Source organism: Heterocephalus glaber, unplaced genomic scaffold (genome assembly GCF_053883595.1).
Source record: "Heterocephalus glaber isolate CG9 unplaced genomic scaffold, H.glaber_assembly_v1.0 deba00001608, whole genome shotgun sequence".
NCBI lineage: Eukaryota > Metazoa > Chordata > Mammalia > Rodentia > Bathyergidae > Heterocephalus > Heterocephalus glaber.
The window spans coordinates 7,943,650-7,962,879 of NW_028258379.1; the positions used below are offsets into that span (position 1 = coordinate 7,943,650).

The window sequence follows — 19,230 nt, forward strand, 5'->3', positions numbered from 1 at the left end:
CCAGACCTCCTGTGTCAGAAGCCTTGTATTATGAAGTCTACATTATTTGAATGCATATTAAAGTTTGAAAAGATTGTTATAAGGGAAAAATTAAAATAACTCTTTTGTACCAAGAGCCTTCTTACTGTTGGTTGACTGAGCCTTCTTTGGTCAGCTATATAGAGATGCATTTATGAGGTGGAAAAGATTCAGGGAAAGATGAAGAGCATAGTTGAACTAAGCATATCTTCTCCCCATCATGGTGCATCTTCCTTGATAGCACAGGATCTTGCTTCTTGAATCACTTAAGAACTCTTTCAGAAATTGACCCCTCTGAGAGTCTATACCAGATTTGCTCCTGTACTGTTCTAGATTATCTCTAGTCACTCATTATTCTGAAACATTTATGAGCATTTGTGCACAACACAGAGGTAAGCCTTTTGAGTGTATGTGCATGTATAGCAGAACTGGAAAAAGGAGAAAGTTTGAAAAACAGAGTTTCAAAAGAGAAAGGAAGTGGTCCCCACCTCCAAGGAGCTCATAATCTACCTGAAAAAATCTAATATAATCACTAATGGCATTAAGAAATGTTGCAAAGCATAGTAGTGATAAGCACAAGTCAGTTTATAAACTTCCCTCTTAAGGAGTGTCAAAATCCCAATTTCATTTCTTTATTCTTTTAACAAATACTGAGTATCAAAAATGAGCTAGACTCAATGCTAGACAGAATAATGAAATAATCTAAATTGTATGAAATTAATAAATACAATCTTGCTAAACATCCTTAAATTAAGATGGTCAAGTTTGACTCAAGTTATGAAGAAAATATATGAATTAGCAGAAAACATACACAGTTTAGCAAATATAAAATTTTGTTTTAGAGGGCTAGGGATTTAGCTCAGTGGCACCACGCCTGCCTGGCAAGCACAAGGTCTTAAATTCAATCCCAGGTACAAAAAAAATTTTTTTTCTTTTAAAAAGTATTATTTGTTTACTTATGCATTTTTCTAAAATGATTTTTAGACCACACATTCTTTTTTTTAACAATTTCAATACTTCAGATATTAAACATTTATGTAACACCTATTGTATGGCAAAGGATAGAGATTCTCCTCAGACAACTAAACAAATAACTGCAGATACATTTGGAGTTATTTCAGGCTACACTGGAGAAGTGGGTGACTGTTAAGGGGAGGGAAATAAAATATAACTTTATAGGGAAAGTAACACTTAAGCTGAGTCTTACAAGCTAAGAAATCTCCAATCAGATGACAATGATAAGGAAAAAACACTACAAGCAGTGGAAGTAGCATGTCATAGAGCTGAAATGTGAGTCATCTTGGTATACTCAGGAACTACAATACTAAAAGTTAAAAATGGTTAGAGTATAAGGTATAAAGAACACATGAACCAAATGCCTTTCAACAAAATGTTTCTGCACACAGTAATCGAACATTTCTATCTCCTTCCATGCCCCACACACGTGCGCACACACACACACCCCTACTTAACTCGTACTCATCCTCATTCAGAAATCCTTTTGTCAGCATGACTTTCCTGACCCTTTAGGGTACCTCAGATTGTTTAATTGAATATTCTGATAAAATCATGTTTTTCTCCTTTGGAGTGGTTTCCCCAATTTGTATTTATATATTCATTATATATGATATGATTATATGGCTAGTAACTATTTTCCTCCATTATATCAGTAGCTTTAAGAGTTTGTTTGAACCACATACACAGAGGAAAATATATTACGTATCACAAGTCAAATATATCCACACATATATGACATATATAATATATAAATGTACATATGTAAGCAAAAAGTAGGAACAGTGGTTATATTTACCAGGCATGATAAGATATATTTTTTCTTTTTCCTTCTTTTGGGATGGGGCGGGCATTGAAGGGGGAGGGATGGTGAAGTCTCATTATGTTGCCCAGGCTGGTCTTAAACTCCAGGGCTCAAATGATCCTCCTGCCTCACCTGTTGGAGTACCTGGGACAACAGGTTCATGCCACTGCACCTGGCCTATGATACATATTTTCTATGCTTTTTCATTAGAAAATATCTACAAGTTGATTTTATAGTCCACCTCTATGATCCCAAGTTTGAAAAACCTTATAACAGACTAGCACTCTTAGAATAGAAATAATGTCCAGTTTTGCTTTCTGCACTGTCTCCATTCTAAAGTATGAATGACACTTAGAACATAGAAGACACTTTGTAGAAATTTACTAAATGAGTAAAAGGAGTGAATACCTTTAAAAGGTATTATTTTTATAGTATGATTATTTCATTTTTATCAACAAAAAAACTGAAAGTTGCAGAGGATTGGTAATTTAAATGAAAGTAATAGTAAGCAAAATCATGATTCAGATTCAGTCTTGTTTGATGAAATCAGCTAATTTTCTCTCACACAAGAAGTAAAAGGAAAGTGTGTACATTGATACAGGAGGTAGCAAGCTAATAATTATTTCACTAGAAGAGATAATTTTTTTAAAGTTTATTCACATTTAAGATGCAGTTAGTGCAGAATTCTGAAAAATAATTGATATGTTAATTTTCATTTGCTTTAAAATTCTGCAAAAATAAGCAGGTGAATAGATTAAATAGCATTGGTAAAATGACCAGTTATTGAAGCAATAACTTTTATCCCTGTTTTAAGTTGTTAATTACAAAAAACTTTTTTAAAAAAGAATCATGAAAGTGGCATAATAAAAACAGCATTGCAGGAAAATTCTGACTTTTACAAATGAACATTAAAAAAATTGAAGAAATAAAGATACCCATAGATACCCCTGAGAAGTGTAAAAAGAACAAGATACAACATGTGGTGACAGAAGGGTCATGATGTTAATTTTTGTCCTGTTCTACATCAGGGTAAGCAAAGCCATTTGTCCAAAGAAGTGACTCATTATAAAAAGTAGTTTATTTAAGCCCTTAGAAAACATACTGCTTTATAGTTACAATAAAAGTTGTATCTGTTTTTTAAGAGGCAAAATATTTTTATTATTTATCAGTATTATGGCAAATATGATTAAAATTTTTATGTAAGGGGTTCTCTTTTTTCTATATATCTCTCAAGCAATTGCTACGTGCAGATAATTATAGTCATGATCATAAGACACATTAGATAAGCATTGCTAGTAGTATTTGTCTAAAAGCCAAATAATATATCAAAATTTTAAAAAGAAAAAAACATTTTGAATCTCCAGAGATTTTTTTTCCAGGGCCAGGAGGGTAGCTTAGTGGTAGAGCTAGGGCCTAGCATGCATAAGGCCCGGGGTTCAATCCCCAGCACCATAAATAAATAGCCATAGAATGTAGTGTAGTACTGCCTATATATTCTGATTCACAAATAGCATTATTTATGATCCATTGTTTTAAAAAAATACTATTCTGAGACTTAACATACTATGTTTTAGTACTACCTCTACCATTAAGCAGATCTTATTTTAGGTACTTAATCTTTTCCATATGAGTTCCTTTATACTGTTACTCATTCCCTTCAACTGTAAAATGAAGAAAGAAATATAGTTTCCCTACCACATTTAGTTATGAGGTAGTTAAAATTTTATCAAAAATGGAAAAATATGGATATGTATAGTGCTATATATCCATGAGTATGTTTATACATCACAAATGCATGTACACAGATAATTATTTAGGAGGATAAGCTAAAATAAAATCATCTTAGAAAAGCACAAGTGTATACACTATGGAGTGACAGGAAGAACATCTCCACTGGCTCGAAGAAACAGCACATTTAGAACCACTTCTGCTGGTACTTGGGAGTTATGGATACCCAAAGTCAAACCATTAGTAACAAAACCATTGCCTGGTCTAGGAAGTCAGAAAAATATCCCACTCCTAAAAATTTTATTTATTTGAGTAAAATTTTAGAATTCCAATACTAAGTTCTTGATCCTTACTATAGGTCCATATTGACGTTTATTCTTGGTCTGTTCCATCTCACAGCCGCTGATGGTCCAGGAGATCGTTTCATCATTGGGGAATCCCAAGCTGGTGAACAGGTAAGACCTAACAGGCCTGAAAGGCACTGAAGATTTCAGCTTCATGGTCTTTGGACATGTAATTCAAACCTCTCCTGTCAACATGATTGAAATCTCAGGGATTACTCAGAAAGTATCAGAGATGTAAAGAAATAGTTCCCATAAGAACCAAATAAATTATTTCTCCATTTAAACAATCTACCTCTAGGATATGTTAATTTGAATTGTAATAATAATTTCACAACCTGTCTCTCAAAACATCGTGCTGTACACCTTAAATATACAGTATATGATTTTTTCAATTTCCTCAATAAAAATAATTTTAAAAGGGGCCAAGAATTTAGCTCAGCAGCACCATGCCTGCCTTGCAAGTGCAAGGTCCTGATTTCAACCCCCGGTACCCCCAAAAAATAATAATAATTTCAGAAGAGAATCTACATCTATTATTATATGGCATGATGCTGTATATGTCACCTGTAGACACACCCTACAAGCATTTTCTAGTCCTACTACTGAGTGTGTCTTTCTTCCTATAAAAATACTGAGTTTCTGGATAGAACTACTTAGATCGCCTCAGTGCTTGGTTGCTGAAATAAAGAAGCTAGGTTCATTACCATTATCATTCTTCTTTACAGATTGCTTTAACCCTTTTTTATTATCAGTAAGCACATGCTGAGAGAGAGAAGAGAAGGGAAAGAGAAAAGGAAGGAGGAACAAAGGGAGGGGGTAGGAATGACTTTTGTCCAAACTGCCACCTTCTTAAAAATTTTATTTATTATTTACCATCTTTATTTTTATATAATGCTTATGAGTATTTCATAGTGGAAGTTGAGTCTGCTAGCCTAGAAAGAAACTAACCCTGGTACCATAGTGGTAAAATCTTTGTCCATGTTGTACACAGGCTGTGTGTAGTCCCTATGACCATTTTCCTGACAAAAAAAAAGTAGCTAGACTTAATTCTCTTTTATAAGAGACTTACCTTGTGACTTATAATTTAATTTTTATCAGCAGTGAACATCTAAAGCATCCATTTTTTTTTAGCAAAGCTACAAAATACCCATTATTCAAGGAGTACTTGCCTAATCTTCAACTGAGTCTATTTAGCATGTATCAAACAAAACTATATGTGTACCAAGTACTAGGTTCTGGTGATACAAGTTACATTAAAACACAATTACTGTTCTTAAGGAGTTTAGTGGAAGAGACAATCTAAATGACTAAATATAACACAGCATATTAGGTGTAAAGCTAATAGTATCATTCAAATACTTCGTAGCACAAAAGAGAAGTTAAGCATTTTGGCCTCAGAAGGTTAGGGAAATGGCTTGAAACTGGCCTTAGAGAGTTCTGCAAAAGCAGCAGTGGCAGAGAGAACAGTATAAGTCAAAGACCCAGGGGTATTTAAAAACAAATTACTTGGGGGACCAGGGATTTAGCTCAATGGTTCCGCCACCTGGCAAGGTTCCGAGTTCGATCCCCGGTACCAAAAAAAAAAATTACTTGGTATGCTTAGGGAAATAAGTAGTTTGTAGTAGCCACAGCAGAGCAAATTATGGACCTCTTAAACCTTTACTATTACTTAAGAGAATTAGGAATTGTATTACTTAAAAAATGTTAACATCTTTAAGTTCTTATTAAGAATTCTATAACTTAAAAGTTAACTTCCTGTAAGTTCTCCAGAAAAGTGGGTTTTTCTTCAAATTACTTGTAACTGACGTAACTGATGTGTCACATATTCTTTAGAACAATCTGAGAGATTTTGTAAGAACCAAATTGCTCACATTGAGGCAGTGGTTTGTAAAATGGTTTCTTGGCATACTGAAATACTTGACCTTAAGTAACTTATAGTTTGGTTCTTGGCACTTATACTTTGGTCCCACTCATGAGCACTGGGCACTTACAAAGAAAATATTATGTAATTATAAGGTGTTATCAAAAAGTCAGTACCTTTTTTAAAGTCAAAATTTAAACTTTTTATCCTGTATAAAGCAAATAAAAATCAATAAAAATAAAAAGACAGAATAACTGCTAACCTTAACAAATATAGGAAATATTTTACATATCACTAGGATATGTCACTTCAGCTGACTTAATTCAGTTGCAGTTTCTATTGTCTACTCTAAGTATATAAATGTTTCTATATCTAATACATCTTTAATACAGAGTTTAATAAATATAAGCTGGTAGTAATTCTTTACCCAAAATTAAGAATTGCTGATCTTTAAGAAAAGCCAACTGTTTATTAATAAGCACACGAAAAATAACATAATAAGAGTCAGCTTAAGCCAAGATAGAGAAAATTAGAAATCCAACTATAATAAAACTTAAAGTAAATTTACAGACTATAATAAATTGAATCTGAATAAATTGAGGCAGGGCTATAGGCTAACACTGTACAGCTTCAAAAAAAAACTGCCCTACAGAGAAAGTGAGCCAGTCCCAGCACCCGGAAAGAGGCTCCCCCGCTGCGATTCCAAGCTCCTAGGGCAGAGAAGGTGAGCCAATCCCAGCAACCAGGAAGAGGATCCCCTGCCGCAGTTCCACACTCCTAGGGCAGAGAAGGTGAGCCAGTCCCAGCACCCAGAAGGAGGCTCCCCCACTGCCATTCCACGCTCCTGGGGCAGAGAAAGTGAGCCAGTCCCATCACCTGGAGGGAGGCTCCTCTGCCACTATTCCATGCTCCTAGGGCAGAGAAGGTGAGCTGTGCCCCCTACCCCGGAAATGAGAAGACATGTAAACAAGCCTCAAAAACAGACTTCCAGATCACCTACAGCAACCTCAAAGGGAAACGAGATGGAACATGCTGATACTCAACCACCTGGACTCTCTGAACTAGCAACAAAAGAGGACCTGGGAAAAATGAAATCAGAAATAATTTCTCAGATAACAGCAAAGATTGTGGCCATAGTGCAAGACATGATTAATAAATCTAGAGAAGACACAGATGAAAAAATAGAGGATCTGAGGAACATGATGGAATCCCAACATAGGAAACAAATGGAATCCATAAAACAGATGCAAACAGATTTCCAGGAGATTAAAAACTCCATTGAAAGTCTGCGCAGCAGAATGAACCAATGTGAGGATACAATTTCACATATAGAAGATAAGAATGCAATGATTGACCAGGAAAAGAAAAATTGCTTTAAAATTATAAGGGACCACGAGACATCAATCCAGCAGCTGCTAGACGATGCAAAGAAGAATAACCTAAGACTGATTGGAGTCAATGAAGAAACAGGAGAGAGTGCAGATGACATAAAAAAACTGTTCACAGAAGTGATGGCAGAAAACTTCCCAAGCAGGGGAAAAGAACTTGACATACAGATAAGTGAGGCATATAGGACTCCAAATAGCCTTGATCAAAAAAACTCTACACATAGGCATATAATACTTAGGATTCCAGAAACCCAACAGAAGAACAAAGTTCTACAAGCAGTGAGAGAAAAGAAACAAATCACATACAAAGGAAAGCCCATCAGAATCACAGCAGACTTCTCAATGCAAACCCTCAAGGCAAGAAGATCTTGGAGTGATGTATTTCAACCCCTAAAGGAAAACAGCCTCCAACCCAGTTTGATGTACCCTGCAAAACTATCTTTCAAAATGGATGGAGAAATAAGATACTTTCATGATAAAGAGCTCCTTAGGAACTTCATGAATACCAAACCAGCACTCCAAAAAATTTTAGACAATATCCTAGGAAAAAACAGTGAGGATGACAACCCCAGGAAGCCCAGCAGAATGAATCCGCTGGGTGTGACACATTAAACGCAAAGGGGGAGAATCCAACAAAAAGAAAAAGTCATGACAAGGCTTTTAAAACTTTTGACTTCATCTCCCTAATGAGTGTATAATTCAATCTTGTTATTGTTCATGATTAGTATTTTTCTCATTCTAGTATCGCTTTTAACTTTTAACTTCATCTTCTAACTTTTTACTTTTGAACTTCATCTCCCTATTGAGTGTATAATTCAATCTTGTTATTGTTCATGGTTAGTATTTTTCTCATTCTGGTGTTGCACACCTTTCCTTGTGTTGTACTGGCTATCATCTTCTTTTGTTTACTTTTTAATTGGGTTGTCTATTAATGAGCTGTAAGAGTTCTTTATATATTCTGGTCATAGGTTATATGCATTGTAAATATGGTCTGTTTAAGGACTATTTTTCATTTTAATGTTGTCATTTAAAGTTCTAAATATTGATGGAATCTCATTTATCAGTTTTTTTCTTTTATAAATCATGATTCTGTATCCTAGGTAGTTCTTGCCTACCCTAAATTCATAAACATTTTCCCTTGTAATTTCTTCTTAAAGTTTTATAGTTTTAGTCTTTCATATTTAGGTTCATAGATCCTCTCAAGTTATTTTTATGTATGGAAGTAAAGGGTTGAGGTTAATTTTTTATATATGGATACCAGGTGTTCTAGTACCATTTGCTGAAAACACTGTCTTTTCCTCAGCTCTTGAATTGAGTTTATATTCTATAAAATGTTAATGTTAAATAATCTTTCAAAACTCAGTGGACCATATATGTGTGGTTCTATTTCTAGATTCTCTGTTTTATTCAAATGATCTATATGTCTTTCCTTACACCAACATTGCCTTGATTACTGTAGCTTTAGAGGAAGTCTTAAAATTAGGTACTAACGTCTTCCGACACTGTTTTTTTTTTTTTTAACTTTTCTAGGTCCTTTGTACTCCTACATAACTTTTAAATCTCAGTATCCACTTACAGCAAGTATACATAGACCTGAATTTTTATATATACCTTGTGTTTTCTAATCCTGCTAAACTCAAATACAAGTTCTCGGGGCTCCTAGAGATTTCTTAGTATTTTCTCTGTAGATGATCATTTCATCTACATATAAAGATTTTGCTTCTACCTTGCCAATCCTATCCTAATTGTGTCACTTTATTACCGGACTATTTTGGTTTGGGGCTATGTTTCAAAGTTTAATGGACAGATGAGAAGAGTAAGCATATCTGCCCTTGTTCCCCACCTTAAGGAGAAAGCACTGTATCTTCTCCATTCATATAAGTCATTTTTGCTGGAAGTATGGAGTACATATCTTTAATCTGTTGATAAGATTCTGTTCTACTTCTAGTCTCCTGATAGCTTTTACCATGAATGGCTGTGGAATTTAGTCCAATACTTTTTCTCCAACTAGTGCCAGGATCATATGGCTTTTTCCTTTCCTCTGTTTAAATGATGACTTTTGGGGGTGGATCTTCCAACGCTGAATCAACCCTGCCATCCCTATAATAAAACCACTTTCTACATACTGCCAGATCTGACTTCTAATAGTTTGTTTTGTAAAAAAATTTTTTAGTCTATGTTCATACTTTTTTCTTCTATTATCTTTATCCAGTTTTGCTATTAGCACAATGTTGATTTCCTAAAATGAGGGGAGAACTGTTCCTTCTTTTTTCTGGTTTAAATGTTTGATATAATTATTCAGTTAAAATGTATATGAGCCTGTTGTTGTCATATAGGTAGGTTTTCAAGCTAGGAATAGACTTTCTTTAATAGGTGCTATTCAAATTTTATATTTCCTCCAGAGTCCATTTCATTAATTTGTCTTCCAAGGTACTTCTTACAAGTTGTCAAACTTATTTCAAAACAGATCTTTGAAATATGCTTTCTATATCCTCTTAAATTCTGTAAAATCTGTGGTAATGTCTCCTCGATCTTGATATTTTAATTTTAAAAATGTATAATCGATATTGTGTAATAGGAGGAAAGGTCTAAAGGAGCAGGGGAAGTGGGAGGGGTAGGGGAAAGGAAACAAGGGAAAAGAAAAAATATGATAAAAGGAAAAAAATTGAAACAAAATCTTTGCAAATAGGGAAGGGTGGAGGGGCTGAAGGGAGGACAGAGGAAGGGGAAAAAAATAAGAACCAAGAGACTCATGTAATGGTACAAGATCCCAATGATGTATGTAAATGTATTTTATACCTAAAATGTACCAGTAAACTTATTGGGGGGAAAAAAAACTGGCCTGAAAATTCACTTTGCACTTTACCCAAAAAGGCATTTTTTTTCAGCAAATGAAGGCTATCTTTTGGCCTATTTTTTTCTTTTTTCTTAAATTCTTTTATTGGTACATTTTAGGTATACAACACAATTACATTTCTCATTGGGAACTTGTACCTTTACATGATGCATCTTGATTCTTATTTTTTCCCCATTCCTAGCCCTCCCTTCAATCCCTCCACCCTTCCCTATTTACAAAGACTTTATTTCCATTTTTTCCATTTCTCATCATTTTTCCTTTTCCTTCTTTCCTTTCCCCTGCCCCTCCCACTACCCCTAAGCATTTGAACCTTTTCTTCCTATTTCGCATTATCAATTATTCATTCTAATCATTGGTATATTTTAGGTATACAATATAATGATATTCATCATTGGAAATTTGCACCTTTGCATAATCTCTCTTGGTTCTCATCTTTCACCCTTGCCCAGCCTTCCCTTCAACCCCTCCATTCCTCCCTATTTACAAAGATTTTGTTCCTATTTTTCCATTTTCTCATATTAATCCCATTCCCTTCTATCCTTTCCTCTAGCCCTCCCACTTCCTTCCCCTTTGCCCCTTTTCTTCCTATTTCACATTACCTATCATACATTTTAGTCCCCATTTACACTTTCAGTTTCTCACACGAGAGAAACTATTTGGTATTTATACATGTGTGTCCTATTTATTTCACTTAAGAGTATCGCCTCAATGTGCATCCACTTAGCTATAAATGTCTCCAATTTCTCATTTTTTGTGGCTGAGTAGTACTCCATTTTATTTAAAAACCCACATTTTCTTTATCCAGTCTCCAGTTGATGGGCATTTGGGCTGTTTCCAAGTTTTAGCTATCACAAACTGTGCTGCTATGAATATGGGTGCACATATATCACTGTGGTATGATTCTTTTAATTCTTTGGGGAAGATCCCCAGCAGTGGAATAGTGGGGTCAAATGAGACTTCCAGTCCTAGTTCTTTGAGGTATCTCCGTACTGATTTCCACAGTGGTTGCAGCAGTCTACACTCCCACCAGCAGTGGAGCAGGGTTCCTCTTTCCCCACAGCCCCACCAGCATTTGTTATTGGTTGATTTCATGATAGCAGCCATTCTTTCTGGAGTGAGGTGGAATCTCAGCATTGTTTTCATTTGCATCTCTCAAATAACCAGTGATATTGAACATTCTTTCATGTATTTATTTGCTCTTTCTACTTCCTTGTCTGAGAAATGTCTATTCATTTCAGATGCCCATTTTCAGATTGGGTCTTTAAATTTAGGAGGTCTGATCTTTTTAAGTTCTTTGTAGATTTGAGATAATAGACCTTTGTCTGAGGAAGAGCAGGTGAAGATTTTTTTCCACATTGTGGGTTGTCTCTTCACACTGCTGGTGGTTTCTCTTGCTGTGCAGAAACCTTTTAATAAGAAGAGATCCCACTTGTTGATTGTGCTAGTTCACGGGCAACTGAGGTTTTGTTCATATAATCTTTTCCTACACCAATGTCTTCAAGAGTTCTACCTAACCTCTGTTCCAACTGGTTCAGAGTTTCTATTTTAATATTTAGATCTTTAATCCATTTTGATTTTAGTTGAGTGCATGGTGAGAGATACAGGTCTAGTTTTAATCTTTGGCAAGTTGAAACCCAATTTTTCCAGCACCATGTATTGAAGAGGCTATCTTTCCTCCAGTGAGGGTGTTTGGCTCCTTTATTGAAGACAAGATGGCTGAATGTGTCTGGCGTTTTTTCTGCATCTTCTAATCTGTTCCACTGGTCCTCAGGTCTGTTTCTTTGCCAGTACCATGCTGTTTTGATCACAGTAGCTTTGTAGTAGAGTTGCAGGTTGGGGATTGTGATACCCACTGCTATGTTTCTGTTACCTAGTAGTGCTTTTTCTATTCTGGGTCTCTTCTTCTTCCAAATGAATTTTTAAATTGTTTTCTCAAAGTCTGTGAAGTATGCTGCTGTGATCTCAATTGGAATTGCATTGAATCTATATAGAAGTTTTGGAAGTATGGCCATTTTCACTCTATTAATCCTTCCTACCCAGGAGCAGGGGATGTCTGTCCATTTTCTGATATCATCTTCAATCTCTCTTTTCAGAGTGCTAGAATTTTCAGAGAAGAGGTCTTTGATTTCTTTTGTTAGGTTGATTCCTAGGTATTTCAGTTTTTTGGATGCTATTGTGAAAGGAATTATTTGCCCCACTTCTCTCTCAGTGAGTCTGTCATTCATGCAGAGGAAAGCTATTGATTTTTGTGTGTTGACCTTGTAACCAGCTACTTGACTGAATTAGGTTATTAAGTCTAGAAGACTTTTAGTGGAGTTCTTGAGGTCTTCTCTATAGAGTATCATGTCATCTGCAAATAATGACAATTTGACTTCTTCATTTCCTATCTTTATTCCTTTTATTTCTTTCTCTTGTCTAGTTGCCGTGGCTAATGTTTCCAGAACTATATTGAACAAGAGTGGTGATAGTGGGCCTCCTTGTCTTGTTCCTGATTTTAGTGTGAAGGATTTCAGTTTTTGACCATTTAGTATGATATTGGCTGTTGATTTTTCATAGATGGCTTTTGTCAGTTTGAGGTAGAGATCATGTGTTCCAATTTTTTGTAGGGTTTTTATCATAAATGCATGTTGGATTTTGTCAAATGCTTTTTCTGCGTCTATGGAGATAATCATATGGTGTTTATCCTTGGCTCTATTGATATAGTGTATTACATTGATTGATTTGCCTATATTGAACCATCCCTGCATCCCTGGGATGAATCCCACTTGATCAGGGTGTATGATCTTCTTGATGATCTTCTGCATTCTATTTGCCAGTATCTTATTAAGGATTTTTGCATCTATGTTCATTAGTGAGATTAGCCTATAGTTCTCCTTTACGGTTGGGTCTTTCTCTGCTTTGGGGATCAAGGTGATGCTTGCTTCCAGGAATGAATTTGGGAGTATTACTTCCCTTTCAATTTCATTGAAGAGTTTAAACAGTAGTGGCAGTAGTTCCTCTCTAAATGTCTTGTAGAATTCAGCAGTGAAGCCATCAGGGCCCGGGCTTTTCTTAGTTGGTAAGTTTTTAATTAGGTTTTCAATTTCATTGGTTGATATTGGGTTGTTTAGAATTTTTAGGTCTTCTTCATTCAACTTTGGTAATTCATACATATCGAGGAATCTGTCCATTTCTTCTGTATTTTCCATCTTTTGGCACATAGGTTCTGGAAGTAGGTACTGATGATCCTCTGGATTTCTACTGGGTCTGTTGTAATTTCACCTTTTTAATTCCTAATTACATGGATTTGGGCCTTTTCTTTCCTTTTTCTGATAAGGTTGGCTAAGGGTTTGTCAATTTTGTAGATTCTTTCGAAGAACCAACTCTTGGCTTCATTGATTTTTTTGTATTGTTCTCTTAGTCTCCACTGCATTGATTTCTGCTCTGACGTTTATAATTTCTTCCCTTATATGACCTTGGGTTTGTCCTGCTCTTTTTTTGAAAGCTTGAGATTCAGCATCAGGTTGTTTAATTGGGCTCGTTCTGTTTTCCTAATATGCATATTCACTGCTATGAATTTCCCTCATAGGACTGCTTTCATTGTGTCCCATAGATTCTGATATATTGTATTGTCATTGTCATTTAATTGAAGGAACTGTCTGATTTCTTCTTTAATTTCCTCTGTGACCCATTGGTTATTCAGAAGTGTGTTGTTCAATTTCCACGTGTTTATGAAATTTTTTGAGTTTCTTTTGCTACAGATCTCCAATTTCATCCCACTGTGGTCTGATAATACACAGGGGATAACTTCAGTTCCTTTGCACTTACTTTTAACATGTTCTATGTGTGAGTATTTGGTTTCTTTTGGAGAGTGACCCATGTGCAGCTGAGAAGAATGTGTATTCTGATTTTGTGGAGTGGAAGACTCCGTAAACATCTGTTAAGTTCATTTGTTCAAGAGTTTGATTGAGTTCTAGTATTTCATTACTTATTTTTTGTCTAGTTGATCTATCTATTTGTTACAGTGGGGTGTTGAGGTCACCCACTGCAATTGTGTTACTGCATATATGACTTTTCATGTCCATTAGTGTTTGTTTTATATAGTTGGGCGCACTAGTGTTTGGTGCATAGATATTTATGATTGTCATCTCTTCCTCTTGGATTGTTCCCTTTACAAGGATGTAGTGTCCTTCTTCGTCTCTCTTAATCAGTGTTGGTTTGAAATCTACTTGATCTGCCAAGAGGATAGCTACTCCTGCTTTTTTTCGGGTTCCCGTCACATGGAGTATTGTTTTCCACCCTTTAACTTTCTGTCTATGAGTTTCATTTTGAATTAAGTGTGTTTCTTGTATGCAGTATATTGTTGAATTTTGCTTCTTGACCCATTCTGCCAGTCTGTTTCTTTTGATTTGTGAATTGAGACCATTAACGTTGATGGTTATAACTAAAGAGTATTGACTTATCATTGCCATGACTTTTTCTTTTTGTTGGGTTCTCCCCCTTTACATTTAATTTCTTGTCGTGCCAGATGGGTTCATTCTGCTTTGCTTCCTGGGGTTGTGATCCTCATTGTCTGTTCCTAGGATATTGTGTAAAATTCTTTGGAGTGCTGGTTTGGTATTCACAAAGTTCCTAAGGTGCTCTTTGTCATGGAAGTATCTTATTTCTCCATTACTTTTGAAAGATAGTTTTGCAGGGTACATCAATCTGGGTTGGAGGCTGTTTTCTTTTAGGGCTTGGAATATGTCACTCCAAGCTCTTCTTGCCTTGATGGTTTGTGTTGAGAAGTCTGCTGTGATTCTGATGGGCTTTCCTTTGTATGTGATTTGTTTCTTTTCTCTCACTGTTTGTAGAACTTTGTTCTTCTGTTTTGTTCTGGAATCTTAACAATTATATGCCTATGTGTAGATTTTTTTTGATCAAGGCTATTTGGAGTCCTATATGCCTCACTTATCTGTATGTCAAGTTGTTTACCCCTGCTTGGCAAGTTTTCTGCCATCACTTCTGTGAACAGTTTTTTATGTCATCTGCGCTCTCTCCTGTTTCTTCATTGAGTCCAATCAGTCTTATGTTATTCTTCTTTGCATCATCTAGCAGCTGCTGGATTGATTTCTCGTGTTCCCTTATAATTGTGAAACAATTTTTCTTTTCCTGGTCACTAATTGCAATCTTATCTTCTATATGTGAAATTCTATCCTCACATAGGTTCATTCTGCTGCACAGACTTCGATGGAGTTTTTAATCTCCTGGAAATCTGTTTGCATCTGTTTTATGGATTCCATTTGTTTCCTATGTTGGGATTCCATCATGTTCCTCAGATCCTCTATTTTTTTTATCTGTGTCCTCTCTAGATTTATTAATCATGTCTTGCCCCATGAGCAAAATCTTTGCTGTTATCTGAGAAATTATTTCTGATTTCATTTTTCCCAGATCCTCTTTTGTTGCCAGTTCAGAGAGTCCAGGTGGTTGAGTATCAGCATGTTCCATCTCGTTTCCCTTTGAGGTTGCTGTAGGTGATCTGGAAGTCTGTTTTTGAGGCTTGTTTATGTGTTTTTTCATTTCCTCACGGTGGGGGGGGGGGGTACTTCTGTCACCCACGCAGCTCACCTTCTCTGCCCTAGGAGCTTGGGATATCAGAGGGGAGCTTCCTTCCGGGTGTTGGGACCAGCTCACCTTCTCTGCCCTAGGAGCTTGTTATGGTGGTGGGGGAGCTTTCTTCCAGGTGCTGGGACCGGCTGAGCTTCTCTGCCCTAGGAGCCTGGAATGGAAGCGGGGAGCTTCCTTCAAGGAAGTCTTAACATTAAGTAATAAATGTTTTCCAACACTGTTTTTTTTTTTCTTTTTACTTTTCTAGGTTCTTTGTACTCCTACATAACTTTTAAAATTATAGCTGGTATACATAGACCTGAATTTTTATATATACCTTGTGTTTCCTAATTCTGCTAAATTCAAATACAAGTTCTCAGGGCTCCTAGAGATTTCTTAGTATTTTCTCTGTAGATGATCATTTCATCTACATATAAAGATTTTGCTTCTGCCGTGCCAGTCCTATCCTAATTGTGTCATTTTATTGCCAGACTCTTTTTGTTGGGCCTAGGTTTCAAAGTTTAATGGACAGATAAAGAGTAAGCATATCTGCCCTTGTTCCCCATCTTAAGGAGAAAGCATTGTATCTTCTCCATTCATATAAGGCGTTTTTGCTGGAAGTATGGAGTACATGTCTTTCATCTGTTGAGAAGGCTCTGTTCTACTTCTAGTCTCCTGATAGCTTTTACCATAAACAGCTGTAGAATTTAATCTAATACTTTTACTGCAACTACTAACAGGGTCATATGGCTTTTTCCATTCCTCTGTTAATGTTGATGACTGTTAAAATGATGACTTATGGGGGTGGATCTTCCAATGCTGAACCAACACTGCCATCCCTTTTACATCCTGCCAGATCTCTCTTCTAATAGTTTGTTTTGTTAAAAAAAAAATTTATCTATGTTCATACTTTTTTCTTCTATTGTCTTTATCCAGTTTTAGTATTAGCACAATGTTGATTTCCTAAAATGAGGGGTGAACTGTTCCTTCTTTTTTCTGCTTTAAACATTTGATGTAACTCATCAATTAAAATGTATATGAGCCTGTTGTTGTCATATAGGTAGATTTTCAAGCTAGGAATATACTTTCTTTAATAGGTGCTATTCAAATTTTGTATTTCCTCCAGAGTCCGTTTCATTAATTTGTCTTCCAAGGTACTTCTTAGAAGTTGTCAAATTTATTTCAAAAAAGATTTTTGTAATATGCTTTCTATATCCCTTTAAAGTCTGTAAAATCTGTGGTAATGTCCTCTAAATTTTGATATTGTAATTTTTAAAATGTATAATTGATATTGTGTAATAGGAAGTAATGGCCTAAAGTGGTAGGGGAAGTGGGAGGGGTAAGGGAAAGGAAAGAAGGGAAAAGAAAAAATATTAGAAAAGGAAAAAAAATGGAAACAAAGTCTTTGCAAATAGGGAAGGGTGGAGGGGGTAAAGGGAGGGCAGGGGAAGAGGAAAAACTAAGAACCAAGGTACATCATGTAAAGGTACAAGATCCCAATGATGAATGTAACTATTTTATACCTAAAATGTACCAATAAACTTAATGAAAAAAAAAAGAGAGAGAAACCAACAAAGGGTTTCGAAGCACCCAGGTGCTAGCAACAGTGAGATTCTCTTACTACTTGTAGGTCTGAAGGAGCAGAGGGAAATAGAAGTAGCTGAAGCCGGAAAGATTCAAAACTATAGGACAGGGCCACCCAAAAAGGAGTAATGGCTCTCATTTAGTAGAGATGTCTAACCATCACCAAAATGCAGCCCACCAGGAAAAAAGGAAGAGGAGTGACAATCCTATTTCTCTTTCCTTCTCCTTCTCTAAGTTTTGGTGATGGAAGCCTAGTTAAAATAGCATATAGATATCATAGTATATAGTTAGAAAATGATAATGTGATCTGGAGACGCAAACCGAAAGTAAAACAAATCTCTGCCTTTTTAGGGCTTATATTCTAGAATATATAATGCATCTAATACTGTAGCTAGCATACATTATGGATTCAATAACTATTAGTTACTGGTACTATCATTTGCATCATTGTGTTATAGACAAGTTTTAGAGGCTTTTCTAACAAGTAAATGTCCAGTTTTACTTTGATTGTACCTCTAGTGGTAGGGTATGTCTCCTTAACCATTCCCTAAAGTATGTATATATGATTTTTCTTTGGTGGAAATGAAATTTAGCACTTAATCATTTTTAAGCATACAGTTCAGTAATAGTAAGTTTATTCATACTGTAATGACAATATTTTAAACACTTATGAAGTAGATGTCCTTAAAAAGATTTTATGAAGTAGAAAATTTATATCATCACATGATTTATTTTAAGGAGAAATCTGAAGCACTCCTTTTTTCCTTTTGTGTGTGTGTGTTTGTTTTTGATACTGGGGATTGAACTCGGGACCTTGTGCTTGCAAGGTGGGCCACGGCACCACTGAGCTAAATCCCTGGCCCACTCCTTTTTTCAACTATCACCTAAACCGTGACCCTTGACAAGTGAGTCTCCAAAGACCTGATCAAAACTATCAGATGAATCTTACAGAAATATACTTTCCTTTATGCTGGGAGAAGACAGTTGGGCAACTCCTGTCATTGTACCATCAATATGAAAACTCAAATAATAAAAATACTGTTTCTTAATTTCAAAAATAATGTTTAACCTAGGCCATACAAACTCTGGGTCATTTTTAAATGATTTAATTATATTCATTAGACTTTATTAGTAATTGCTAAGTAGGCTAATATGTTTTAGAAAGATATCAATAGCAATAATTAAAATTATTTTTCTGGCCTGCTTTTATTTAACCAAAAAATTTAGTTAATAAACTACTGCATTCGTCAAATATCAGAACTTCCAAAATTATCAAGGTGCTAGTTTTTCATAATTGTTATTCATAATATTGTATGGTCTCGCATTTTTTTCTTACAGACTCTCAAATCGCTTTACATTAATTCACATTAAAGTACATATAATGTCAGTTTAAATAATGTTGAAGCCTCTTGGGTGTGAGTGTACCTGTTTGTGGGTACCTTCTATTATATGGGCTCAAAATGAGTAGGATTGAATGACTTTTCATGTTTGTTTCTAAAAAATATCACTTCCCTGGCAGGTTTTCCTTTGCAGTAGCCAAATAATCAACTATCTCTTTCACATTTGTACTTTCAGCCAACTCAGACAGTAATGCCAGGACAAGTCATGCGGGTTACAACAGGTGCTCCAATCCCCTGCGGTGCTGATGCAGTAGTACAAGTGGAAGATACCGAACTAATCAGGGAATCAGATGATGTATGTCACTGCCAGGTCTTACCCTGCTGATGTTCCTGTGGCAATTTTAGAAGTCATGCCCATTTTCTGCCATGTTTATAAGATTAACCTTGTTTGTTATTTTTTTGTTACATTGGGATCTTACATTGTAATGTATGGCTGTACAGTAAGAAATTACCTCAGGCTTAAAATTTTATGTTATAAGATGGTTGGTTCTTTTTATACTATTACTATAATAGAATTTGAGCCATGTTTAATCCAAGAAATTTCACATGCAAAGAATAAAGAAACACTTCACGCTCAAAAATAGTGATATTAATATTTTACCTATCTTCTACCTCAGAAATTTGTCATTGAGACTAGCTTCTGATATAATGTGAGGGTGTTCGTAA

At 35.5% G+C, this 19,230-nt stretch overlaps 1 protein-coding gene across 34 annotated transcripts in view; it reads left to right on the top strand.

Annotated features, from left to right (window-relative positions):
- The window catches only part of Gphn (gephyrin), a 589,435-nt gene that overhangs the window by 492,980 nt on the left and 77,225 nt on the right, over nt 1-19,230 (top strand). For all 34 annotated transcript variants that reach the window (XM_087195039.1, XM_087195042.1, XM_021247567.2 and 31 more), the window contains 2 exons: nt 3,965-4,020; nt 18,740-18,859. In XM_087195039.1, coding sequence (XP_087051165.1) covers nt 3,965-4,020; nt 18,740-18,859 — 176 coding nt within the window. The remainder of the gene's footprint in view (nt 1-3,964; nt 4,021-18,739; nt 18,860-19,230) is intronic.